The 26,012-nt window shown below is 51.7% G+C and overlaps 3 protein-coding genes across 9 annotated transcripts in view; 1 reads left to right on the top strand and 2 right to left on the bottom strand.

Moving 5' to 3' along the window:
• Nucleotides 1-269: 269 nt before the first annotated feature.
• Nucleotides 270-14,519, bottom strand: CEP41 (centrosomal protein 41). 2 transcript variants are annotated; one of them, XM_064421639.1, is made up of 11 exons: nt 14,445-14,519; nt 14,093-14,156; nt 13,205-13,252; nt 10,040-10,101; nt 9,320-9,389; nt 8,358-8,484; nt 7,083-7,237; nt 6,774-6,841; nt 6,044-6,158; nt 4,751-4,966; nt 270-1,897 (listed from the first exon to the last, which is right to left on the bottom strand). In XM_064421639.1, the coding sequence occupies exons 1-11, from the start codon at nt 14,475-14,477 to the stop codon at nt 1,749-1,751; spliced, it is 1,107 nt and encodes a 368-aa protein (XP_064277709.1). In that variant the 5' UTR covers nt 14,478-14,519; the 3' UTR covers nt 270-1,748. The 2 variants fall into 2 exon arrangements, with proteins under 2 accessions (XP_064277709.1, XP_064277711.1); XM_064421641.1 differs by lacking the exons at nt 13,205-13,252; nt 14,093-14,156; nt 14,445-14,519 and adding an exon at nt 11,943-12,086.
• A 161-nt stretch (nt 14,520-14,680) lies between these two features.
• On the top strand, nt 14,681-25,234 carry MEST (mesoderm specific transcript). Of its 6 annotated transcripts, none has more exons than XR_010363221.1 (11): nt 14,681-14,765; nt 17,185-17,339; nt 18,171-18,250; nt 18,645-18,722; nt 19,104-19,240; nt 19,948-20,006; nt 21,178-21,218; nt 21,392-21,462; nt 22,727-23,498; nt 23,911-23,974; nt 24,357-25,234. XR_010363221.1 is itself a non-coding variant. In XM_064421632.1 (11 exons), the coding sequence occupies exons 2-11, from the start codon at nt 16,907-16,909 to the stop codon at nt 23,976-23,978; spliced, it is 1,146 nt and encodes a 381-aa protein (XP_064277702.1). In that variant the 5' UTR covers nt 16,812-16,827; nt 16,900-16,906; the 3' UTR covers nt 23,979-25,234. The 6 variants fall into 6 exon arrangements, 3 of the variants coding, with proteins under 3 accessions (XP_064277700.1, XP_064277702.1, XP_064277701.1); XR_010363218.1 differs by lacking the exon at nt 14,681-14,765 and adding an exon at nt 16,766-16,827 and having other exon boundaries at nt 16,900-17,339; XM_064421632.1 differs by lacking the exon at nt 14,681-14,765 and adding an exon at nt 16,812-16,827 and having other exon boundaries at nt 16,900-17,339; nt 22,727-22,828; nt 23,422-23,498; nt 23,911-25,234.
• COPG2 (COPI coat complex subunit gamma 2) overlaps nt 25,132-26,012 on the bottom strand; it is a 35,324-nt gene continuing 34,443 nt past the window's right edge. Inside the window, exon 24 of the mRNA XM_064421643.1 lies at nt 25,132-25,576. Within this exon, the coding sequence (XP_064277713.1) occupies nt 25,446-25,576 (131 nt within the window). The 3' untranslated portion in view covers nt 25,132-25,445. The remainder of the gene's footprint in view (nt 25,577-26,012) is intronic.

Consider the following 26,012-nt stretch of genomic DNA (forward strand, 5'->3'; position numbering starts at 1 on the left):
GAATTGCTGGCTGGGCTGGAATTGCCAGAGCAGCTGGGGCTGCCCCTGATCCCTGCAGTGCCCAGGGCCAGGCTGGACAGGCTTTAAAGTCCCTTTAAAGTCCCTTTAAAGTCCCTTTAAAGTCCCTTTCCCAGCCAAACCCTTCTGGTTGTGTGACCCCTCCTCACCTGCTGCAATCCCTAGGGAATGGGGAGCTGAGCCCCTGCTCACTCCCAGCTTTTCCAGGCTCTCCACAGCTCTCAAAGCTGCAAATAAATCACCCAAACAGATGCTGCAATTCACATTTTATTAAGTTAAACAATTCAACCTCTCAGCCTCTACAGAGTTTGACTCTGCTCCAAACAACACCAAGAGTCCAAATCCACAAAAATCCATCGAGATGGTGGGAAAGTACATCCAGTCCTTCTTTGATTCCTTGGATTTGGAGGATCTCAAACAACTCAAGGCAGTTTTATCCAACAGTTCACCAGGAGGTTTTCATGCAGCACGGAGCAGCCAGGGACTCTGGATCTGTCTCCCACAGCAAAAATCAGGATTTTAGCCAATGCAGTGACACTGCCAAGAGCTCATGGAGCTGGAAAAATCTACTCCCACAGCAGCAGGACCTTATCAGGCTGAAGCTGCCAGCCCTGCAATCAGCATGGTGTGATTTCACACTCAGAGACACAACAAAAGATAAATGTGCTCAGGGATGTTGACTCCTCATCTCCCAAACAGGAAATTAAATGTCATTTATCCTACTTTTTGTCCTTGCACCAGAATTATCCCAAAATCACCAGTGAGTTTTGGGATGTGTTGAAGATTGTCTGCTTCAAAAACAGGGGAAAAAAAACAAATCTAAAAATACACACAGGCCCCACAAGACCATGATAACCAAAGCAGGAGCAGGCTCAGCAACGCCAGATGGAAAATCTGGAGAGCAGAATCCCTCCAAAATCACCTCCCAAGTGTCCCACAGGCAGCTCAGGAAAATCAGGGGATTCCCAGGTTATCCAGAAGCACCAATCTGAGGAGAACTCTGCTACTCACTTTCCTGGAAACCTTCACCTTGTTCAGTTCTGATTGCAGGGCCCTGCTGGGTTTTAGGGACCCTGGTGAGGCAGCAGCAGCACATTTTCCTTCAGCCACCCTAAAACTTAAAGAAACTCCTAAAAAACCACTGGCAAAGGAGTCATTGGGGAAAAAAAAATTCCAGTTTTTCTCCTCCAGCTCACCTTGAAAAAGACACAACCATTCACAAAGTGTCCACGAGCAAGCATGACTGTCACAGCACCAACTGGGCAATAAAAAACATCTTTATTACAAATACTTCTGTTCATTATCATAATTTATTTTTAAAAAACCCAACAAACAACCCTTCTAGGATCTTCCCTCACTTTTGGCAGGTTGCTGAATGTCTTTATCTCTGCTAAAACCACCAAAGTTCGTGCTCACAGATGATTTGTGGCCTGTTCACCCTCACAGCTCCAGGCAAGGCCCAGGAATTTATGGACACAAATTCCTCCAGCTGGACTAAAAACTTGGTGGAACAGTTTCTACTGGTGCCAGCCTTTACTAGGAGTTTCCTCCCTGCCCTACAAAACCAGTTCTATCAGCTCTGTCCTGCCCTGCACCCCGAGTGATGCCATTCCTGCTCCTGGGAAACATCACCCCAGCTGCCCAGCCTTACCAGGGCTGCTCTTCCCTGCCGACTCCCAAAACCACAAAGGGGCTGCAGTGCTCAGCATTCCCAAAGCCTGCACACTCCTTTACTTCCAGGGCCTGCTCTGGGTGCTGGTCCTGCTGTGGGCGCGGCTGCTCAGGGGTCCCACGGTGCGAGCAGTGCTGGGCAGGCTGGGGTTGCTCCTCAGGGATGAGAGTTTGGAATCGCGGCCTGAAAGACCCCGGCTGAGGCGGCCTGTGGGGAGAACAACCCCAAATCACAAACTGCCTGTCCACCTTGTGGCTGCCCCGTCCCTGGATGTGCTTGGAGCAGCCTGGGATAGGGGAGGGTGTCCCTGCCCATGGTGGGATGGATGGGGTTTAAGGTCCCTTCCCACCCAACCATTCCACAATGAGGTTGAAGCACGTTCTGGTGACACCTTAGAGTTCTAGCTTTTATATTTTTCAAACCCTGCACTGCATTAGTGCTGTAGCACATGTCACAGGTGAGACCACACAGCATCAGAAAGCTTCACCCCATACAGAGTGACTCCACCCCACCTTGTTGTTCTCTAGCCCAGCTTTTCATCCCCTCATGCTCACACACTGCTCCTGTGTGCCCCTCTGCTCCCTGCTCAGCACCCCTGGGCACTCCATGGCTCATCACCTTCTGCTCTCCTGCTTCTCACTGCTGTAGCCACAGCCCCACTCCCAATTTCCTCAAACTCTGTCCCTACACCTTCCCACCCAACCATTCCACAATGAGGTTGAAGCACGTTCTGGTGATACCTTAGAGTTTTAGCTTTTATATATTTCAAATCCTGCACTGCATTAGTGTCACAGCTGAGACAGCCATGGTACCCAGAGTGTCACCACACAGCATCAGAAAGCTTCAACCCACACAGAGTGACACCATCCCACCTCAGAAGGCTGCCAGCATCTGCCCTTGTTGTTCTCTAGCCCAGCTTTTCATCCCCTCATGCTCACACATTGCTCCTGTGTGCCTCTGCTCCCTGCTCAGCACCCCTGGGCACTCCATGGCTCATCCCCTTCTGCTCACTGCTGTACCCTGGGGATGAGGCTGGGCTGCAGCCCCACTGCCAATTACCTCAAACTCTGTCCCTACACCTTCCCACCCAACCATTCCACAATGAGGTTGAAGCACGTTCTGGTGATGCCTTAGAGTTTTAGCTTTTATATTTTTCCAATCCTGCACTGCATTAGTGTCAGAGCTGAGACAGCCATGGTACCCAGAGTGTCACCAAACAATATGAGAAAGCTTCACCCCATACACAGTAACACTCTACCACTTCAGAAGGCTGCCAGCATCCGCCCTTGTTGTTCTCTAGCCCAGCTTTTCATCCCCTCATGCTCACACATTGCCCCTGTGTGCCTCTGCTCCCTGCTCAGCACCCCTGGGCACTCCATGGCTCATCACCTTCTGCTCTCCTGCTTCTCACTGCTGTAGCCACAGCCCCACTCCCAATTTCCTCAAACTCTGTCCCTACACCTTCCCACCCAACCATTCCACAATGAGGTTGAAGCACGTTCTGGTGATACCTTAGAGTTTTAGCTTTTATATATTTCAAATCCTGCACTGCATTAGTGTCACAGCTGAGACAGCCATGGTACCCAGAGTGTCACCACACAGCATCAGAAAGCTTCAACCCACACAGAGTGACACCACCCCACCTCAGAAGGCTGCCAGCATCCGCCCTTGTTGTTCTCTAGCCCAGCTTTTCATCCCCTCATGCTCACACATTGCCCCTGTGTGCCTCTGCTCCCTGCTCAGCACCCCTGGGCACTCCATGGCTCATCCCCTTCTGCTCTCCTGCTTCTCACTGCTGTAGCCACTGGGGATGAGGCTGAGCTGCAGCCCCACTCCCAATTACCTCAAACTCTGTCCCTACACCTTCCCAGCCAACCATTCTATGATGAGGTTGAAGCATGTTCTGGTGATGCCTTAGAATTTTAGCTTTTATATTTTTCAAACCCTGTACTGCATTAGTGCATGACTAAACTCAACATAAAAGGTTAATTAACTTCATCTGCCCTTAATGTACCTGAAGATCGTTCATTAAATATATCCCCTTTTATTATTTTAACTTTGCCTTGTCAAGGCTGAGCTGGGACAGAGGCTGGGCAGTTAATCAATAAATCAGGGATTGATGGAAAGGATCTCCTCCATGGATGCACCTGGGGCAGCACCAGAGCCCAGCCAGGGCTGCCCCCCCAAGATGAACCCAAATGGTCCCAAAATGAACCCAAATGGTCCCAAAATGCACCCAGGATGAACCCAAATGGTCCCAAAATGAACCCAAGATGAACCCAAATGGTCCCAAAATGCACCCAAGGTGAACCCAAATGGTCCCAAAATGAACCCAGGATGAACCCAAATGGTCCCAAAATGCACCCAGGATGACCCCAAATGGTCCCAAAATGCACGAGCGCTGCCGGGGTCTCTCCCTGGGCTCAGCTCTGCTCCATGTGCACATTGCAGTTCAGTGTCCAACCCCAGTGCAGCCCCTGCACTCCCATCCTGCTTGTTTGAAACATTTCAGATTTCTTTTTGTTTTTTTGCAGGGGGTTTTGGGTTTTTTTTATAGGTTGTATTTTTTTGTTTTTTTACTTAGATGCAGCTGGGCAGGGGAGCAGGTTAGATCAACTTACTGCTAGACTTAAAGGAGTGTTTTTTTGGGAATCTTTTGCTTTTAACTCCTGTGTGTTCTCAGAGGCGTATTTAGGTTTTTAATGGTTACATTAGGTGTTAATTTTGAAATTTGGTTTTTGATTGGTTTGACCACAATTTTTTTAGAAAATTATTTTTTAGTCAAACCACGACATTTTACTCTTTTGCCTCTGAGAACACAGAGGTGTTTGTGGTGTTTGTGCTCCTGGGCTGGCATTGGGATCATTTGTCCTTGGTGCCCAGCTCAGCAGGAATTGTTTTGTCTCCCTGCTCTGTGCACAGCTCCCCATCCCATAATGTGAGCCCAGACCCGCACCCCAAAGCAGCTCAGAATGTGAAAAATATAAAAGCCAAACCCTGAGGGATCAGCCTGGCCCTGTGTTTCTAGGCAAGCCCGAAGAGGCAGCACTGGACTCTTACTGGCAGTGTCTGAAGGAACCTGCTCCTCGGCCAGGTAATGCCTTAACTTCTGCAGATCCTCTGCAGAAAACCTCCATTTGTTCTCTGCAGGCGTGGGTGGCACCCTGGGGGCTGCTCTCCTCCGGGCAGTTCCTGGGGGAGCTGCCACCTGGCAGGACACGGGCAGCGTGCCGGTGATCAGCCCCTCTGGGATCTTCTGGGCAAGGACCTTGAGGCCTGCAGGGACACAGAGCAGCTGTCACCCCAGCTGGGTGGCTCAGGAGGGATTCATGGAGCTGGGGGTCCAAATTTGGGTGGAGAAATGTGGGTGGCAGGAGAGAGGGGGACTCTGCCCCTGTGCCCTGCTCAGGTGGGATCCCACATGGAGTCCAACTCTGGGGACAATGGCAGGAGGATGTGGAGGTGATGGAGAAGGGAAGGATGCAGGGAGAGCTTCCAGCACATTCCAGGGGCTCCAGGAGAGCTGCAGAGGGACTGGGGACAAGGGACAGGAGCCAGGGAATGGCTGCCAGTGCCAGAGGGCAGCCATGGGTGGGATGTTGGCCATGAGGAATTGCTGGCTGGGCTGGAATTGCCAGAGCAGCTGGGGCTGCCCCTGATCCCTGCAGTGCCCAAGGAAGGGTTGGAGCAGCCTGGGACAGGGGAGGTGTCCCTGGAATGAGCTCTGAGGTCCCATCCCAGCCAAACTGCTCTGGGATTCTGGGATTTGGGACACTCAGAATCCATCCCCAGGGATTTTGATGGAAAATGGGGATGGAAAAGAGAGGAAAAGGGAAGGGAGACCCTTCATGGTTTCCTGAGTTTCCCAGTGAAGCCCCTGGGTCCATGAATGTCCTGGAGAGGAGATGGATCCAATGTCAGGCTGGGAGAGCTGGGAATGTTCCCTGGAGAAGGGAAGGATCCAGGGAGAGCTTCCAGCACATTCCAGGGGCTCCAGGAGAGCTGCAGAGGGGCTGGGGACAAGGGACAGGAGCCAGGGAATGGCTGCCAGTGCCAGAGGGCAGCCATGGATGGGATCTTGGCCATGAGGAATTGCTGGCTGGGCTGGAATTGCCAGAGCAGCTGGGGCTGCCCCTGATCCCTGCAGTGCCCAGGGCCAGGCTGGGCATTTTGGGACAGTGGGAGGTGTCCCTGCCCATGGGGACAGGACTGGATGATCCTTCAGTTTCCTTCCCACCCAAACCATCCCGTGATTCCACAACCCAGACCTTTCCCACCTCCAGCTCCCACACGTTGCTCCCCACCCTCCCTTGTCCCTGGGAGGCCTGGGGGAGCTCCCCCAGCCCCACCTACCCCCAGACAACATGAAGAGGTTCTCGAAGCCCCTCTCACACATGGTGGTGGCTGCCTGGCTCGCCAAGCGCTCGTCGTTGTCGTACACGATGATGATTTTTCCATGGGCGTTTTTCTGCCACGGGAATTGCTAAGGAGTCACTGCTCAACTGAAGAGGAAACATTTTAGGAAGCAAAAGAGACAAATGGGATTGGGGAGGGAAAGACTCCATACTTGGCTTGCAAGCAGGAATGTTCTCCTTGGGAATTCTCAGTGGCTGAGGCTTGCCAGACACGGCTTAATTCCCACTGGATCCAGCAGGGCTTGAACACTGGGAATGGCAGCAGCCCCTTTGTTTACAGCCTCCCCTCAGAATCAGCAGCCTGGGAATCATCAGCCTAATCCCATTTAATAATCCTGTCTGTCCCCAGTCCCATCAAGGTGCTGACAGGAAGCCAAAGGATTTGATGGATGCATCCCTGGAGCAGCAGCAGGAGAGCAGTGCCCAAGTCTGGCTTGGCCTCCCAGCAGCCAAAATCCTGGGAAATGCCCAATCCAGGCAGCTCCCACTGGAGTCAAGAGGAACCTTGAGGAAGCAGAATCCAGCATCTGATGGGGCCAGTGGAGCTGCAGCAGGTAACCCCACCTCCTGTCCCACCCTTTTTGAGATCCCTAACTTTGCTTGGATAAGCTCCAATTGATTTTGGGAGCTCCCACCAACATCCCTCCACCTTCCCACGTAAAGGATACATATTCCAGAATATTATTTGTATAGGGATTCATGGTTCTAGACAACGTTGCAATGGGATAGGAATAAGCTGCAGAAAGAAGAAAAAAAGAGGGAAAATCATCCAGAGGCTGAACACCAACAGCCTGGGATACAGCAGCCTTGAGAACCCACGGAGTGTGGGATCAACGTCAGCTCAGGCCCCTCCCAAAAAGGAGGGATGTGCTGGAGAAGCACTGGGAGCACCCAGTGAGGTCCCAGGGGGGCACAAGGAGCAGCAGGGCTGTGCCCAGGGCTGGAAGGCGTGCCCAGCTGGCCCCGTGGCTGCTCACCTCCCACGATGTGGCACTGCTCGTAGGCGTCGCGGTCGCGCACGTCCAGCAGCAGGAACGGGCAGTCGGGATAGGGCCTCTCCTCCCTGGGCTGCCTCTCCTCCTGCTTTGGAGAGTCCTTCTCCACGTCCAGCTCCCCAACCCCGCTGATCACGCTGCCAAGGGAAGGGGAGGAATGCTTCTGTGTCTCTGCACCACTTCCCAGGCTGGGCAAGAGCTGGGATAAAGCTGCTTCTTCCTGGGATCCCTTCACGTGGTGGGTTTGGAATTGTTCTCAATCCCAGCATGGTGTGGGTGGGAAGGGACCTTAAGGATCTCATTCCACCCCATGCCACGGGCAGGGACACCTCCCACGATCCCAGAGTGCTCCAAGCCCTGTCCAGCCCAGCCTTGGACATCCCAGGGATCCAGGGGCAGCTCCAGCTTCACTGGGAATTCTATTCAGCCCCTGAGCACCATCCCAGGCAGGAATTCCTTGGACATCCCAGGGATCCAGGGGCAGCTCCAGCTTCACTGGGAATTCTATTCAGCCCCTGTGCACCATCCCAGGCAGGAATTCCTTCCCAATATCCCTGTGCCACTCTGAGGCCATTCCCTGTGTCCTGTCCCTCCGTATCCATAAAAAACCATCAGGAATGCACATGACTGAGCTGACCAGAGCACTGTCACCATCCCAGGCAGGAATTCCTTCCCAATATCCCTGTGTCCTGTCCCTCCATATCCATAAAAAACCAACAGGAATGCACATGACTGAGCTGACCAGGCAGGAATTCCTTGAGCTGACCAGGCAGGAATTCCTTGCCACTCTGAGGCCATTCCCTGTGTCCTATCCCTCCATATCCATACAAAACCATAATCAACAGGAATGCACATGACTGAGCTGACCAGAGCACTGTCCACCATCCCAGGCAGGAATTCCTTCCCAATATCCCTGTGCCACTCTGAGGCCATTCCCTGTGTCCTGTCCCTCCATATCCATACAAAACCAACAGGAATGCACATGACTGAGCTGACCAGAGCACTGTTATCCCCCAAATTCTGGAATGTGGCAGCCTGGATGGAATCCCTCAAGCACATTTCCTTGTCAGACCATCATCAGGTGACAACAATGTTGGGCTGCTGTTTGATCCAAACCCATTCCAGCAGGAAATCCTGCAACCCCCTCCCTGTCACCTACAAACCCAGGCTTTAATGAGAAACACAGGATAAAACCACTCGGCAGCAATTCAAAACCAGCAGCTAAGGCAGGAAGAAAGTGGTGTGGATGTGAGGCACCTCTGCAGCGTGGAGCGGAGGGACTCCCCGGCTCCCGAGCTGTTCAGGAACAGGACAGGGCTGGCTGTCCCCTCAGGGCTGCCTTTGCCATTTGTCCCCGCAGCGTCGTCACCTGCAGCACCAGCGTCTGGGGAGAGAGGGGAGACAAGGAGCTGCAGGAGGTCACCAAGCAGCTTTTAAGGGCAGTTTCTATTCCTGGCAAGAAAAGTGTCACAGCTTGATCTTCATCCTCTTAACCAGGAGAATTTACCCAGAGCCTCCTTATTGAAAATAATAAAGAGCCAACAGATTTTTTTTTTGGGGCTTGAGCTGCCATTTGAAGAAGTCAATAAAGCAGAATTTTTGATGTGGGTTATGTTCCTGCCAGCACGAGGCCTTTCTTACTTGCAAACCCTCCTTTTTTTAGGAGTGTTTCTATTCCCAGGCCACAGGTGAAGTTTTATTTTTCCATTTCTCCTCCTGATTAAGTGCCAGCTTGTGGCATTTCTCCTCCTGCTGCAGTGCCAGCTTGTGGCAGTCACATTTTCTGGAAAAATCCCTTTGCCCAGGATTCTTCTCCTGGGAAGCTGAGAAGCCTCAGAGAAAAAGGAAAACAATTTTATCTCATTGCTTCTCCTGTGTTTTGCTGCTTTGGAATGTGGTTGGAGATTGTTTCATGGGTTTTATGTGAATTGTTTTGACTCATTGGCCAATTATGGCCAAGCTGTGTTGAGGGTGTGGAGAGAGTCACGAGTTTTTCATAATTATCTTTTAGCCTTCTGTCTGTATCCTTTCTCTATTCTTTAGTGTAATTTAGTACAACATTCTTTAATATAATATATCATAAAATAATAAATTAGCCTTCTAAGAACACAGAATCAGATTCACCATTTCTTCCTTAGTCTAAAAACCCCACAAATATGACAGCAGCCCTGGCAGTGAGCCCCAGCTCTCCCCTCTGTCCCTGCCACCAGGGCTGTCACCTTGCAGCTTGTGCAGCTCCTCGCTGGGCACTTCCAGGGTTTCATTGGACAGGGAGGCGACCTGGAGAACCTGCAGGGCACAAAAAACAGGCAGACACTGATCCCCACACCCACAGCAGGAGCAGCTCAAGGGAAAAATCCAGAAAAAAAAATCCCCAGTCTGTAGAATCCCACTCTTCACATCTCTGAGTTTAACCTTCCCTTTCCTTCTCTCCTGAGAAGACAATTTGGGGTTTTTTCCTAGTTTGAAGCAGTTTTCTTGAACCAGCACTTCCCAGCTCTTGATTTCCTGATCAATTTTTCATTTTTTAAATATGATGATTCACTGCTTTTAAATAAAATAATGCACAGAAAACCTTGAAGTCCCAACTCCCACCTTCTGCAGTTAAACCTGGGTCAGGGAGGGCTGCAGACACAAAACTCAGATTTTGGTGCTGTTTTACACAGCCTTTTTCTTTTGCAAGATGCTTGAAAATCCTTTTAAGTTAATGGACAAATCAAACAAGGAATAAATTTCAAAGATGGGGTCACCACAAACTTTAATCTGTAATCAAAGGCATTTGGCCACTGTGGAAATGAATTTTAGTTTTTTATTAAAGGCAGGAAGAAGCCAAGACAGAATAATTACAACTACAGCTAAAAAATTACAGAGGAATTTTTATTCCAAGGAAAAATGCTGCTCCTAAAAGATTTTGGAGGCAGAGAGGGATCTGTACTTACCAACTGAGCAAAAGTTGTCACCTTCAGCCTCTTGAACAGCTCGTCCTTTTTATACCTGTAATCTACAGAAACAAACAAAGGTAAATTTTCAGTCCATTCCCAGTTTTTTAGACACCAGGCTGTGGCTTAATCCCAGCTTTTCTCTGAGATTCCTCTGAGCCAGGCAGGAATTCAGGGCAGGTTTGTGCTGAAGGATAAGAGCAGCAAACCTGGAGACTTTTGAAATGGCACTTATAAAGAAATGGTTTCATTAATACCAGTTACAAAGAGAGGGTTCAATTAATCCCAGATATGAAGAGATATTTTAATTAACACCAGTCATAAAGAGAGATTTTGTCCAGATATGAAGAAGTGGAAGAGGCAGATGCTGTTGCTTTTAGACTCAGATATGAAGTGATGTTTTCCATGGTGCTGGGGCAGGAAGCAGTTCAGGAATTCCCTTTTCCCTGCTGTTCTTTGGAGCCCACTGGAAGCACAAAGCTCCTTAAACCAAAAGATTAATTTAACTTTTAATTTGTGTAAATTACAGCAGTATCAGAGCATGGGTGTCTTTGCAAATACCAAGCTGAACACGCAGGTTTCATCTTAACAATTCAAAAATTCAAGATCTTGTACTTCATTATCTGGCAATTAAATTCTGATTTCTCCCATTGGCTGACATGGATGTCTCCAGAAACCAGGAACAGATAACTGAGACAAGAAACTGGACTAATTGACTCTTCTTAATGGGTAATTAATACAAGAAACTGGCCTAATTGAGTCTTAATCCTGAAGACAGAGCTTAGAGAGGAAGAAAACTGAGCAGGGCTGCTGGCAAAGATCCAGAGGCAAGGTGGGAGCCTGATCCCACCCAGACCCTGCAGAGGAAGGGAAAAACCTCCTGGAGGGAAACAAAAGGGCTGGGGAGGAGGCAAGAGGAGCCAGGATGGGTATCAGCAGGAACATCTTGATAGGGGATGAGCTGTCCTGGGAAGCAAGGGGAGCTCTGTCCTTTGGGAAATGCAGGGCTGGGAAGGAGCTGCTCCCTCTGCAGCTGCCAGGGATAACAGTGGAGCTCAGGATCTTGGGCAAATCCACTCCCTAAATCCTCTGAAACCATCTGCTGAATGCTCCATCAGCTTAGGGGGGATGAGGGAAAAGGGGGAAGGGCTCCCAGGGACATTCCTGCAGGCACCACACTAAAAAATTCCTCTGGGATTTGCTTAGGGAAATTCTGCAGCTGAGCTGTGCTTAGAGAGCCACAGGAATGCTGGAGGCTGAGATCCTTTCCCAACACATTCCCAAATTCAACACGCTACTCCAAATCATTTGGATTTTTGCAAAAAAAAAAAAAAAAAAAAGGCACCTCTTTGCTCCTCATAAGTTGTCCTAGCAAAAAAGGAGCCCTTCCAAAACATCCAGTGCACATCCAAACCACGGGGCTGGAGCACAGGAGGGGCAGAAAATGGTGAGGAGGGTGAGGAGGTGCAGAAACTGAATTTCAGGATGTCAATGAACTGGGAAATGAGCCTCGTGGTTCTTGCAAAACCAACCTCAACTGAGGTTGCTAAATCTTCCTTTAGCTCCAAAAAACCCCAGCGACAATTATCTCCTGTAATTATTTCCCGTTTCATCTGCTCCAGGATTAAAATTGCCCAGCAAAGGCCAAAAAAGAGCCTTTCTGTCGTGGCAAATAAACTTCATTTAGAAGGACAAATGAAAGCAGCAAAGCTCGGGAAGTGCTGCATGGATAAAAACGAAGCTGCCAAAGGATGCAGCTCCTGGATGGCTCCTTCCCACCTCAAACAAGGACTTTTTACCCCAAAAAAAGCCTCTCTGCCCTAGATCTTGCCTTGGCCACCCCAAAAGCCTTCCCAGAGAGCTCACAAGTGCTGCCTCCAGCTCCAAAAGCAACCCCACGTACCCGGGCCGGTCCTGGCGGATCCGTTGGAATTTTCTGACATGCTTCTGCCTGGAATGATTCTGTTTTCCAAGGACGGGCTCCTCAGGGCTTTTGGAGAGGAGGGAAACAACAGCAGGGGGAAGGAAGAGACCTCCTGTGTGTGCTGAAGCCCCAAAGGATGGGTGGTGGAGGGTGTAGCCCTGTGGTTTTTGACGGCGCGGGTTTGAATCTCTCAGGTTACACAAGGGACAGAGAGGTGCCTGTGCTGGGGGTTTGGGTCTGCATCCAAAGGGTGTCATCTGTCCCTGAGAAACCCAGGGGGAGAGCTTCCTCCGCTCCCCGCCAACACAACGCGGCCATTCAGCCACAGAAAGCTCCTCCCTGCCCTCCAAAAAGGAAAAGAGAGGGGAATAAAAGAGAGAAAAGAACGGCGTGGAACAGATCCGCGGCGAGATTGGACGCGCACAAAAACCAACATTTCCAACAGAAGCGAGAAGCAAGGCAGCGCCCAGCGCTGAAATCTCAGTCCATGGAGCACCCTGGGAGGCTCAAGGTCATCCCTTTGTCACTGTCACCCCCAAAGAGCTGCAGTGTTTGGGAAAAAACCAGCCCAAAGCCGGGAACAAAGGCGCGCTTTGCACCAGTGAATTCCCCCGAGCTCCCAGAGGGGCTGAGAACCAAACCTGGCGTTTCAAACCCAAATCAAGGCAGCTTTCAGCTCACTTCAGGGCTGCTTTCACCTCCACTAATGCAGCTTTGAGGCTCCAGAGCTTGCCTGGCTCTCTGTGGGAGAATGATCTGGGAATAAAGTCATAAATGACTGGTTTTATTGGGAGAAATCATTTGAAAATCTTGGTTTTGGTGGGAAAATAAAAATAAATTAGGTTTTGAAGACTTTATCTTGTTCAGACTAATGAAAATACCAATTTTTAGTGCTGGTGAAATCAATGGAAACACAAGGAATGAGCTTGGTTTTTTCCTGTCTTGGGGTATTTATATAGGAATTTAAATTATTTAAAGATAAAAGAGCTCAAGTTGTGACCTAAAAGTGAAATAAAAGTGCCAGAAATGATCCATAAATCTTCCCAGATCAGTCTAGGCTGGATTTCTTAGCTCAGAGAGCTTCCAGTAACAAAATCCAATAACAAAGAGGGATCTGGGAGATTCCTGCTTGGATTTTTGAATTAAATCTGTGGAGATTCCCAAGGAAAAGCTCCTGGAATTCATCTCCTGCTCTTGGAGTTTTGAACCAACCCATTTTTAACTCCTCCCCAGGTACTCACTTCTTTTGATCTCTTCCAATTTTTCCATGTATTTTGACAAACTATTTCCTGTAACAACAACAACAAAAATCAATTTATTACAATTATTTATTTTCTTCAGGGTTAAATTTTAATTTCTTTGAAGGGAACAGCTTCAGTTTGTTGCAGATCCTCCTTCCCAGGGGCAATAAAAGGTACAAAAATGCCAGGATTTTCCTCTTTTCTCTCAAGGAGAGTAGAATTAAACAGAAAAATCCAAGGATTTGCTGCTCCTTTCCCAACATTTTGGTGAGGATGCCACAAGATAATGTTGCTGGATAAAATTCAGCTGCTTTAAGAACAAAAAAAAACCCCACAAAGACACCCCAAATAATGATGTTGGCTCACAGACTTGATAAGGAAAAGTCCATGGACAGAAATTCCAGGTCCAGTAATTTCTATGGGAAGCAGCAAAACAGGGCCTGGCCCAGTTTAAATTTATTTAACATCCAAATTATTCTTTAAAAAAACAAGAGGAGAAAAAAAAATAAACAAGTTTTAAGACAATAAAGGCTTCAAAGGTGTGGTCATGTACACACAGAGCATTTAATGTCAATTTTCAGGGGGGTGCATGGCAGTGTGTGAAGATAAATGTACATAAATACATAAAAATATTTATAAATTGTGTATAAATTGGGATTGTTTTCATTTCAGCTTTGAAGGGAAATTGTAAATAGGAAATTGTAATAATTTTTATAATCATAAATAGGAATTTTTTATAATATTTGGTGAGACAAACCATAACCACAATAAGGATTCTGCAGTGTTGGGGTGAATTAGCTCCGGGCAGAAGTAATTAAGACATTAATTATATTTTTCTGTCATCCAACCCCAATTTTGGGTGGTTTTACCCCACAGCATTTCACTTACCAGTATCCAGACGAGTTTTTATGTGTTGATACTTGGGATTCGAGGGGATGCGCCGGGTCAGGAGCTGTTTTAAAACGGAAAAGACAAGCCAAAATTAAAAAAGTTAGAAAAATGAGCAGAGAGCGCGATTTGAAGGGGTTTAAGAGACACAAAAAGGAGTGAGAAATCCCCGAATGCCCACACCAGTATTCAATTTAAATCCCCGCCGGTTTAAATTCAAATTTAAAAGCCACGAAAGGAGAATTCCTCCGGTTTTCTCCCCTCGCGGCTCCGGGGGCCGCCCGAACCAGCCCGGCTGCCCCGCCCCGAGCTCCCCCGGAGGGTGCGGAGAAGGAAAGGCCCCTCACGGCACCTGGGGGTCGCCGAAGCCGCCCCGAGCCGACATCTCCCCTCACGGCCGCCGCCCGCGCCGCCCGGCCCTCACGCGCGGCCGCGCCCCCGCCCACCCCGCAACTACGCCCGCCGCCATTGGCCGCCCGCCGCGCCCGCAGCCAATCACGGCCCGCGGCGGCCGGCGGCGCGCGCGTCGCCCGGCAACGGGAGGGACGCGGCGGGAAGCGGGCGGGGAGAGGGGGGGAACTGCGCGTGCGCGCGGGGAGGTGGGGGAGGAGGCCACGCCTCCCGGCGGGAGAGCGCGATGGCGGCGCGCGCCCGCGGCCGCACCTGAGCGCAGGTGAGAGCGGCGCGCGCGCCCGCGGCCACGCCCCGCCGGGAGCGCGCGGGGAGGCTCCGCCCCCGCGCTCAAGGGAGGGGGCGTGGCCTGAGGGGTGAGGGGGGTGTCGGGCTCGGTTTGTGGGCGGGGCCTGTTGGGGTGTGTCCCCTGGTGGGCGTGTCCTCTCAGTGGGCGTGTCCCCTCCCTTTGACTGCCATTGACTCCCTGAACCCCATTGGGGTCACGAACCCCAGACCCCAATAAGGTCCTGAGCCCTCCCAGTGACCCCACGGCCCCATTGAAGCCCCCCCAGTGACCCCATGGCCCCTCCAGTCCCCCCAGTGAGCCATGGCCCCACTGAAGCCCCCCCATAGCCCATGGCCCCACTGAAGCCCCCCCAATGTCCCCAGGGCCCCTCCAGCCCCCACAGTGTCCCCATGCCCCCCCCAATGTCCCCACGGCCCCACTGAAGCCCCCCCAATGTCCCCAGGGCCCCCCGTGGACTCTTGGTGGGGTCACGCCCCTTCTCAGAACCCCACAAGTCTAAAACCCCCCTTCAGACCCCCTGTGGATCCACAGCCTCCCAATGGCCCCACTGTCCCCCTCAGTGGACCCTTGTTCCCCCTCAAAACCCCAAATGGCCCCACTGTCCCCCTCAGACCCCAAAGAGGATCCTCGTTCCCCCCAGACCCCAAATGGCCCCACTGTCCCCCTCAGACCCCAAAGAGGATCCTCGTTCCCCCTCAGACCCCAAATGGCCCCACTGTCCCCCTCAGACCCCAAATGAGACTGACGTTCCCTCTCAGACCCCAAACATTTGCTGGATCTGCCAGCCTGGGGACATGCAGGGTCTGGGAATGGGGGATTTGGGGACTGGAAAGGGGTTATAGGAAAGGGGGAGTTCTGGGGACATGCAGGTTCTGGGAATGGGGAAGTTTTGGGGATGCACAAAGGGTTTATAGGAATGGGGGAGTTTTGGGGAGATGGAAAGGGGTTCTGGGAATGGGGGAGTTTTAGGAACATGCGGGTTCTGGGAATGGGGGGTTTTGGGGAATGGAAAGGGGTTATAGGAAAGGGGGAGTTTGGGGATGTGGAGATTCTGGGAATGGGGGAGTTTTGGGGATGTACAAAGGGGTTATAGGAAAGTGGGAGATTTGGGGACATGCAGGTTCTGGAATGGGGAGTTTTGGGGACATGGAGGCTCTGGGAAATGGGGAGTTCTGGGGACATGCAGGTTCTGGGAGAGGGGGAGTTTTGGGGATGTACAAAGGGGTTATAGGAAAGGGGGAGTTTTGGGAACATGGAAAGGGGTTCTGGGAATGGGGGAGTTTTGGGGACATGGAGGTTCTGGGAAAGGGGGAGTTTTGGGGATGTACAAAGGGGTTATAGGAATGGGGGGTTTTAGGAACATGCAGGTTCTGGGAATGGGGAAGTTTTGGGGATGTACAAAGGGGTTATAGGAAAGGGGAAGTTTTGGGAACATGAAGGTTCTGGGATGGGGGGTTTGGGGGACATGCAAAGGGGTTATAGGAAAGGGGAAGTTTTGGGGACATGCAGGTTCTGGGAATGGGAGAGTTTTGGGGACATGGACGGGGGTTTTAGGAATGGGGGAGATTTGGGGACATGCAGATTCTGGGAATGGGGGAGTTCTGGGAATAGGGGAGTTCTGGGGATGTGGAGGTGGTTTATGGGGAGCTCTGGGGACATGGAGGTGGTTTATGGGGAGCTCTGGGGACATGGAGGTGGGTCCTGGGGAGTTCTGGGGACATGGAGGTGGTTTATGGGGAGCTCTGGGGACATGGAGGTGGGTCCTGGGGAGCTCTGGGGACATGGAGGTGGGTCCTGGGGAGCTCTGGGGACATGGAGGTGGTTTATGGGGAGCTCTGGGGACATGGAGGTGGGTCCTGGGGAGCTCTGGGGACATGGAGGTGGGTCCTGGGGAGCTCTGGGGACATGGAGGTGGTTTATGGGGCGTTCTGGGGACATGGAGGTGGCTCCTTGGGAGCTCTGGGGACATGGAGGTGGGTCCTGGGGAGCTCTGGGGACATGGAGGTGGTTTATGGGGAGCTCTGGGGACATGGAGGTGCTTTATGGGGAGCTCTGGGGACATGGAGGTGGTTTATGGGGAGTCCTGGGGAGCTCTGGGGACATGGAGGTGGTTTATGGGGAGCTCTGGGGACATGGAGGTGGTTTATGGGGAGCTCTGGGGACATGGAGGTGGTTTATGGGGAGCTCTGGGGACATGGAGGTGGGTCCTGGGGAGCTCTGGGGACATGGAGGTGGTTTATGGGGAGCTCTGGGGACATGGAGGTGGTTTATGGGGAGCTCTGGGGACATGGAGGTGGTTTATGGGGAGCTCTGGGGACGTGGAGGTGGTTTATGGGGCGTCCTGGGGAGCCGGGCAGGCCGGGCTGACCGCGCCGTGCCGCGGCTCCCGCAGGATGAGGGAGCGGTGGCTGCCGGTGGCGCTGCTGGCCGGGCCCCTCCTGGCCGTGTACCTGCACGTCCCGGCCCCGCAGCTCTCCCCGGCGCTGCGCTCCTGGAAATCCTCCGGCAGCTTCTTCACCTACAAGGACCTGAGCATCTTCTACAGAGGTGACACAGCCGCCCATCTCTCGTGGCCACGGGGACGTTCCTAAACCTCCTGGGCCAGGGGTGACAAATCCCTCCTGGGTTTTAAACCTCCTGGGCCAGGGGTGAGAAATCCCTCCTGGGTTTTAAACCTCCTGGGCCAGGGGTGACAAATCCCTCCTGGGTTTTAAACCTCCTGGGCCAGGGGTGAGAAATCCCTCCTGGGTTTTAAACCTCCTGGGCCAGGGGTGGCAAATCCCTCCTGGATTTTAAACCTGGGCCAGGGGTGAGAAATCCCTCCTGGATTTTAAATCTGGGCCGGGGGTGACAAATCCCTCCTGGGTTTTAAACCTCCTGGGCCAGGGGGTGACAAATCCCTCCTGGGTTTTACCTGGGCCAGGGGGTGACAAATCCCTCCTGGATTTTAAACCTGGGCCAGGGGGTGACAAATCCCTCCTGGATTTTGCCACGTGGATCCACCAGGGATGGGTCAGAACTGGGGAAAGTCGGTTCTTGTTCCTTGGTGGAAAGGATCCCAAGATCCTCCCAATGGATGACAACATGGAAAAGACACTGGAAACCCTTTCTGCAGCAGCACAGATGCTGCTGCTGGAATTAATTTGGGCTAATTAAATCCCTTTATGAACTGATTTAAAATCAATCAATTTGAAATCAATCCCTGGATTGGCCGGTGAGGTTTCCGAAGGGAAGCTGTGGTGGGACCCAAACCCATCCTGGGTTTTGGGGAGCATGGGGAGAGGTGGATTCCCAGTGGGATGAATGATTCCCATCCCGGAAGGGAGGAATTTTGGGAGGGGCTGACTCCGGGGTGTCCTGTTCTCATTCTCCCCACAGATTCCAGCGGCGCCGTGGGCAGCTCGGACGTCGTGGTGCTCCTGCACGGCTTCCCAACGTCCAGCCACGACTGGAGCAAGGTGAGGGGGCTGGAGCTGACAGCAAATCCCAGGATTTTCATCTCCTGGGGATGAGCAGGCAGCACAGCAGGGCTGGGCCATGCTCCAGAGGAGAACTCCTGATTCCTGCTGGAGGAACCACCGTGCTCCAGGATGTCACCTTGTTCCTCTCCCAGCGTGACAGCCAAGCTCCTTCCACATCCCACAGGAAAGCAGCCACAACAATTCCTTGGCTTTTTTGGGGGATGGTGTGGCTGTTTGTTGGGGAATTTTGACCTGCTGCTGTTTCCTTGGAGCTGGAATGTTCTCTGGGGTGGTGGGGAGGAGCACGTCCGTCCATGGCAGCTCATCCCTGCAGATGTTTCCATCCTCTGCTCCCACCGGATGCTTTTCAATGCATTTCTCCTCTTCCCAGATCTGGGAAGGGCTGACCCAGCGCTTCCACCGGGTGATTGCCCTGGATTTCCTCGGATTTGGATTCAGTGACAAGCCTGTGAGTACCCTGGCATGAGGATTTTCATGGTTGCTTTCAACCCAGCACTCCAGAAAATTGGTTTTTGCCATCCAGGAGAAAAATTGTTTTTTTCTGCTCCCATTTATCTCTGGGAAAGGGATAAGTCATTACAACAGTGCAAGGGATAGGGGAGGTTTGTGGTGGATGGGTTTGGTGGGACTCCAAAATGCACCTTGACCCCTCTGGAGCACGGACAGTGCTCCCATGGCCTTGTGGACACCACAGGACACCCCACGCGCTGCGTCCGCGCTCACAAGCTGCAGTTTCCACATTCCACAGCTCCACATCCCTCCCTTGGGGCGTTTCTCCTGGGGTCTGCGGGGTCAGGCTCTCACTGGGACCCCTCTCCCCCTTTTGCAGAGGCCCCATGGCTACTCCATCTTCGAGCAGGCCACCATCGTGGAGGGGCTGCTGCGGCACCTCGGGCTGCGGCACCAGCGCATCAACCTCCTGTCCCACGACTACGGGGACACGGTGGCCCAGGAGCTGCTCCACAGGTGCCTGCCACCCCTCCTGCCCTTGGCTGTCCCCACCAAGATGATTTCCAGCAGATGGGTGGGAGATGGGGTGCAGAATTCCCTTTTCCTTGTGCCTGAGGTGTCTCGGGGCGCATCCAAGGCTTCCACCCATCCAGTTCCCAAGGGAAATGGAGATGGTCAACGACACAATTTGATGATCAATGACACAGTTTGATGATCAATGACACAGTATGATGATCAATGACACAATTTGATGACAGATGACACAATTTGATGACAGATGACACAATTTGATGACAGATGACACAATTTGATGATCAATGACACAATCTGATGACAGATGACACAATTTGATGATCAATGACACAATTTGATGATCGATGACACAGTATGATGATCAATGACACAATTTGATGACAGATGACACAGTTTGATGACAGATGACACAAATTGATGACAGATGACACAGTTTGATGACAGATGACACAATTTGATGACAGATGACACAATTTGATGATCGATGACACAGTATGATGATCAATGACACAATTTGATGACAGATGACACAATTTGATGACAGATGACACAATTTGATGATCAATGACAGAATTTGATGACAAATGACACAATTTGATGATCAGTGACACAATTTGAGCTCCTCTCGGTCCTTTCTCGGAGCCTGGAGAGGTTTGGTTGTGTTTCACCCTCTTCCCTGCTGTCCCCAGGTTCGAGCACAACAAAACTGGCAGCATCCTGATCAACAGCCTCTGCTTGTCCAACGGAGGTGAGGTTTGTCCAGGGTGGGATGGGATCCATGCGATGGGATCCATGGGTTGTGAACCCATGGGATGGGATCCAGGGGATTGGGTTCCATGGGATAGGAACCCATACGATGGGAACCCATGGGATGGGATTCCATGGGATGGGATCCATGGGATGTGAACCCATGGGATTGGTATCCACTGGATGGGGATCCATGGGATTTGGATCCATGGGATGGGGATCCATGGGATGGGATCCATGGGTTGTGAACCCATGGGATGGGAATCCATGGGATGGGGATCCATGGGATGGGATCCAGGGGATTGGTATCCATGGGATGGGGAACCATGGGATGGGGATCCATGGGATGGGGAACCATGGGATTTAGATCCATGGAATGGGATCCATGGGAAGGGGATCCATTGGATAGGAACCCATGAGATGGGAATGCATTGGATGGGGATCCATGTGATAGGGATCCATGGGATGGGATCCATGGGATGGGAACCCATGGGATGGAGTTCCATGGGATGGGGTTCCATGGGATGGGAACCCATGGGATGGGATCCATTGGATGGGGATCCATGGGATTGGGATCCATGGGATGGGAATGCATTGGATGGGGTTCCATTGTATGGGGACCCATGGGATGGGGTTCCATTGGATGAGGATCCATAGGATGGGAACGCATGGATGGAGTTCCATGGGATGGGGATCCATGGGATGGGGATCCATGGGATGGGGTTCCATGGGATGGAGTTCCACGGGATGGGATCCATTGGATGGGGTTCCATTGTATGGGGACCCATGGGATGGGGTTCCATTGGATGAGGATCCATGGGATGGGAACCCATGGGATGGGATTCCATGGGATGGGGTTCCATGGAATGGGAAGCCATGGGATGGGATCCATGGGATTGGGATCCATGGGATGGGAACCCATGGGAAGGGGATCCATGGGATAGGGTTCCATGGGATTGGTATCTGTGGGATGGGGATCCATGGGATGGATTGGTTTTCCCATCTCCATCACCCACATCCCAAGGATTGCAATCAAGGTGCTGTTATTAAGCAGGGGCATGAATCCTGGGGCTCCCTGGGCCACTCTCATGGCACCATGAACAGGGACAACCTGGGAGATGTGCAGCAAAACCCTCCCAGCCTTACAGCTCCGTTCTTTGCTGCCCTTCCAGGGATTTTTCCCGAAACAAACCACCCCCGCTTCATCCAGCAGGTGAGTGCTCCCCTCTCCAGTCCTATGAATCCCAAAATCCCAAATGAATGCCCCTTGGAGCGCTGCTGTCACACCCCACGGACGCCTCCAGGCCTCATGGGAACAGCTCTCCATGGATTGATCCGTGTGTCCCGTGCCGAGCTGTGCTCCCTCCTTTCTCCCTTCTTCCCAAGCTCCTCAAGGATGGGGGGCTGCTGTCCCCCCTCCTCCTGCGGCTGATGAACTTCTTCTTCTTCTCCGGAGGGTGAGTGGGGTCTGCGGGGTGCTGGGCACGATCCACAAGGATGTGAACCAGGTGGGAAAGGGGAAATGCAGCAATGAGAAGGAATTCTTGGCTGGGAGGGTGGGGAGAGCCTGGAATATAATTCCCAGAGTAGCTGGGGCTGCCCCTGGATCCCTGGAATGGGAGTGAATGATCCTTCAATTCCCTTCCAACCCAAACCATTCCATGATTCCATGAATCAGGGGTTTGGCAGGAGCAGATTCCCTGGCAGTGCCCCTGGAGAGGTGGGACTCACATCTGGACCATTCCCTCTGCACACTGGCCAAGCACTTCACTTTAATAATAAACCAAACAACTTTTCCCTGGAATCCTCTTCTCCACAAGTGTTGGAATTACACACTTGGAATTACACACATTCTTGGCTGGGAGGGTGGGGAGAGCCTGGAATAGAATTCCCAGAGCAGCTGGGGCTGCCCCAGCATCCCTGGAATGGGAGTGAATGATCCTTCAATTCCCTTCCAACCCAAACCATTCCATGATTCCATAAATCAGGGGTTTGGCAGGAGCACATTCCCTGGCAGTGCCCCTGGAGAGGTGGGACTCACATCTGGACCATTCCCTCTGCACACTGGCCAAGCACTTCAGTTTAATAATAAACCAAACAACTTTTTCCCTGGAATCCTTTTCTCCACAAGTGTTGGAATTACACACATTCTTGGCTGGGAGGGTGGGGAGAGCCTGGAATAGAATTCCCAGAGCAGCTGGGGCTGCCCCAGGATCCCTGGAAGTGTCCAAGGCCAGCTTGGAGCACCCTGGGATAGTGGGAGTGAATGATCCTTCAATTCCCTTCCAGCCCAAACCATTCATTCCATGATTCCATAAATCAGGGGTTTGGCAGGAGCAGATTCCCTGGCAGTGCCCCTGGAGAGGTGGGATTCAATCTGGACCATTCCCTCTGCACACTGGCCAAGCACTTCACTTTAATAATAAAACAACTTTTTCCCTGGACACTGGAATCCTCCTCTCCACAAGTGCTGGAATTACACATTTCAGAGGCAACAAAGCCCCTGCACAACCAAATTTTTATATTTTTAGCAGTGTTAAAAACCCATTTTTTCCCCAAAAAAGCCCTTTGAGGCCATCCAACACTTAGCCCAACTTATTTGGAGAACATCTCGGCACTTGGAGTTTTGCTGTGGAAACTGGAAGTGCTGGAATTTTTTGCCCTTGAGTGGTTCCCTGACCGAGCTGCTGCCATGTCTCCCCAAATTCCCTGGTTTTGCAGGCTCAGGGCAGTTTTTGGGCCCTACACTCAGCCCTCGCAGGCGGAATTCTGGGATATGTGGACGGCAGTGCGCAATAACGACGGGAACCTCGTCATGGACAGGTACCTCGGCCTGAATTCCTGCATGTCACACCTGCTCCGAGCTTCCAGAGCTCAGCCAGCCTCTCCAGAACTTCCAGCTGCTGATTTTGGAGTCTGGGACCACCATTACATCCCAAAAAAGAGCCTGGGGAGGGGGGGTGGAGTTGGGATTCTCTGGGATGATGCAAGGTTGGAGCTGGATCTGAGATGTGGATTTTTTTTTTCTTTGGAAGTCAAGGGTTTGGATTTTGGTGGGGTTTGGAGCTCAGTCTGTGGCAGGTATTTGAGCAGACCCAGGAAAGATTTACCTCTGGATTTGAACCTCCTGGGCCATTCCCAGAAGTCCCAATCCCGAATCTTCAGCTTGGCAATTTTGGAAGGACGTGTTTCTTGCAGTTTGTGGCTCTCAGAAGGTTCTTGTGCTGGTGGTTGAGTTCAGCTCCTCATCTCCCCTTCCCCAGTGGGAGAACAGAGTCCCTGAGGCCAGGGATGATGGTGTGGTGCTGGATTCCCACAGGAGATGCAGATCCCACCCGGATTTCATGTGGCCACAGCCCCAGGAGCAAATTCCAAGCTGGGCAGCATCCACTGCATAACAAGAACTTCTCCTTCAGTATTTTGCAGTACATAAACCAGAGGAAGAAGCACAGAGAGCGCTGGGTTGGGGCTTTGATGTCTACCTCAGTCCCATGTGAGTAGGAATCCATCCCTTTACTGCTTGGGATTTTTGGGAATTGCCCCCCCTCACTTCCAGGCTCCTTTCCACTCATCGGCCTCTCTTTATCCTGAGCTCAAATCCAGTTTGGCAGCAGAGATAACATTCCCTGGTTCACAGCTGGTTCTCCAAGTGCTGCTCCAGGGAAGTTGAGGAGCTTTTTATCCAAAAAGTTTGAACCAGGGAAAAATTTGGGGGTTGGAGGCTGGATTGACCCCAGGGCAGCCCAGCAAAAGCCCAGCCAGAGCTGTTTTGTTCAGTGCTCCACTGGAAGCTTCCCAAGCTTTGTGTGAGGAGAGAACACTCCTGCAGGTCTCCTTGGGGATGTTCTAATTAATGAATCCATTCATTTATGGCTGTAAAAGCTCTGTGTGTGCTTCCCTTGCAGTGCATCTCATCTACGGGCCCCTGGACCCCGTGAATCCACACCCAGAGTTCCTCCAGCTTTACAAGTAAGACAAAAATGGGAATGTGCAGCTGGGGCTTCATTCCAAGGGATATTTTTCCTGGCTATTCCTTCAATTCCATCCTCAAGGAGAGTGTTTTTAATTCCCACTGGCACCTGCACAGCCAGGTGGTTCAGTCAGAGCAGTTTGGAAATTGGTTCTGCATTTTCAGTCATGAAAATGAAAATTTTCAGTCATGATCCATTTCAAAACCACAGAGATTTGTTTCCTGAGGAAGTCTCCTCCTCCAAACTAACCTGAAGGAAATGCAGCACTTGGATGGGGTCAGATGGAGCTGCTCCAGGCTTTTTTTATCCCAAAAATGGGCACAATCCTGGCTGAGGGTGCAGCAGTTCCTGTGCTTGAGCCTTGCTGTGTTTTCCCCCAGGAAGATGCTGCCCATGTCCACAGTGTCTGTTCTGGATGAGCACATCAGCCACTATCCCCAGCTGGAGGATCCCCTGGGATTTCTGAATGCCTACCTGAACTTCATCAACTCCTTCTGAGCTGCTGCAGCTCAGTTCTCACTCTTGGCTCAGAGTCAGGCTTTGGGGGCAGGAAAAAAATATTGATTTTCTCTCCCAAATCCAACACTGTGCTCACACCCTCATCCTGGGCTGCCAAACTGAGTTAAATCCTTGGAGAGCTGGAAAAATGAGGGGAAAAGCAGGAGTCTGACAGCTCTTCCAGCCCTGCATTCCCCTTCTTGTCCAGCTGAACTCAGCAGAGGTTTAAATTATGAAATCAGAATTTCTAACTTCCCTCATCGCCCTGACTTGGGAAGAAACAACCACTTCATCAGCAGGGAGAGGCAGAAGTTCCCTCACAAAATCCCTCCATCCCCCTCCCTTCCCAGTTTTCCATATGGGATTTTTCCCAATCTGAGCCCAGGAAAAGGCTGCCCTGAGGTTTGGTTGTTATATTACCTGACATAAAGCTCAGAGAACTGAATCTGCCTCAAGAGATGGAGTTTAATCTCTCTCTGTACATTGGTTTTTTTGTGTGGAAGAAGAGACAGTCACAAAAATACTGCAAATGTGGAGGTTTGGGGTGGTTTTCAACTGCTGATGTTGGGAATTTAATAGCATCCCTTTAGGAATAAGGGGGTTTTGCTTAATAAACAGCCATTATGGGATATTTTTTCTGTACAGGAGCAGACAGAATTAGAACAAAAAAATTCTATTTTATTAACAGTAAAATTCATATGAATTCCACCACTTGAACCAGTGTTTATTTTCTGTTAATAAAAAGCAATTTTGACAAAAATCTGATTCAGTTTTCTCCCATCTTTTACCTCCCCTGGTTGAGATGCCACAAGTTAGGCAGGAATGGTGTGACAACGAGGGAAGGGACGTGGCCATGGCTCAGCCACTAAAGGACATCATAGAAAAGATTTCCCAAACTGAGGAATAAAACTGCCATGCAGCAGGACAGCCAGGAAAAGGGGGCAGCTGCAGGAGCTGCACTGCTGGGAGCCTCAGCCCACGGCAGCCAGGATGACATCGACGGACGCCTCGTCCTTGCTCCTGACTGTCACCTGCATGGTGACACCGTCCCCAAGCGCCAGCCTGGACCTGAGCAGCACGTCACAGCCACCTCTGTACACACCTGGCACACAGCAGCAGGGAGAGGGCACTCAGAGAGGCTCAGGGATCCAGGCAGGCTCTGCTCGTGCCTCACACCCCATGGAATGCTCTGGGCTGGAAAGCTGGGACAGGCCCTGGGGGGGCTGCTGACAGGGGTTGGACAGCCCCAGGTGGGCAAGAGGCCAATGGGGCACCTGGGCTGTGCCAGCCCCAGTGTGGGCACGGCCTCAGGGCAGGGACTGCCACAGAATCACAGGATGATGTTCCCTGAGGGACAGCCTGGAATCCTGGGGACAGCTGTGGGCAGGAGAGACCTGGAGGGGCTGGAGCAGGTCCAGGGAATGGAGCTGGGAAGGGTCTGGAGAGGCTGAGGGAGCTGGGCAGGGGCTGGAGAAGCAGGAGGGGCTGAGGGAGCTGGGCAGGGTCTGGAGAAGCAGGAGGGGCTGAGGGAGCTGGGC

Source organism: Passer domesticus, chromosome 5 (assembly GCF_036417665.1).
Source record: "Passer domesticus isolate bPasDom1 chromosome 5, bPasDom1.hap1, whole genome shotgun sequence".
Taxonomy (NCBI): domain Eukaryota; kingdom Metazoa; phylum Chordata; class Aves; order Passeriformes; family Passeridae; genus Passer; species Passer domesticus.

Excerpts from the sequence above, each read along its gene's own strand:
- MEST (XM_064421630.1), top strand. The coding sequence starts at position 16,907 with ATGGGGAGCTCTGGGGACATGGAGGTGGTTTATGGGGAGCTCTGGGGA. Across the intron at positions 18,251-18,644 it reads CCAGCCACGACTGGAGCAAG|ATCTGGGAAGGGCTGACCCA; the intron begins GTGAGGGGGCTG and ends TCCTCTTCCCAG. Across the intron at positions 21,463-22,726 it reads TTCTTCTTCTTCTCCGGAGG|GCTCAGGGCAGTTTTTGGGC; the intron begins GTGAGTGGGGTC and ends CTGGTTTTGCAG.
- CEP41 (XM_064421639.1), bottom strand. The coding sequence starts at position 14,477 with ATGTCGGCTCGGGGCGGCTTCGGCGACCCCCAG. Across the intron at positions 8,485-9,319 it reads GGAGCTGCACAAGCTGCAAG|ACGCTGGTGCTGCAGGTGAC; the intron begins GTGACAGCCCTG and ends CTCTCTCCCCAG. Across the intron at positions 7,238-8,357 it reads CTCCGCTCCACGCTGCAGAG|CGTGATCAGCGGGGTTGGGG; the intron begins GTGCCTCACATC and ends TTCCCTTGGCAG.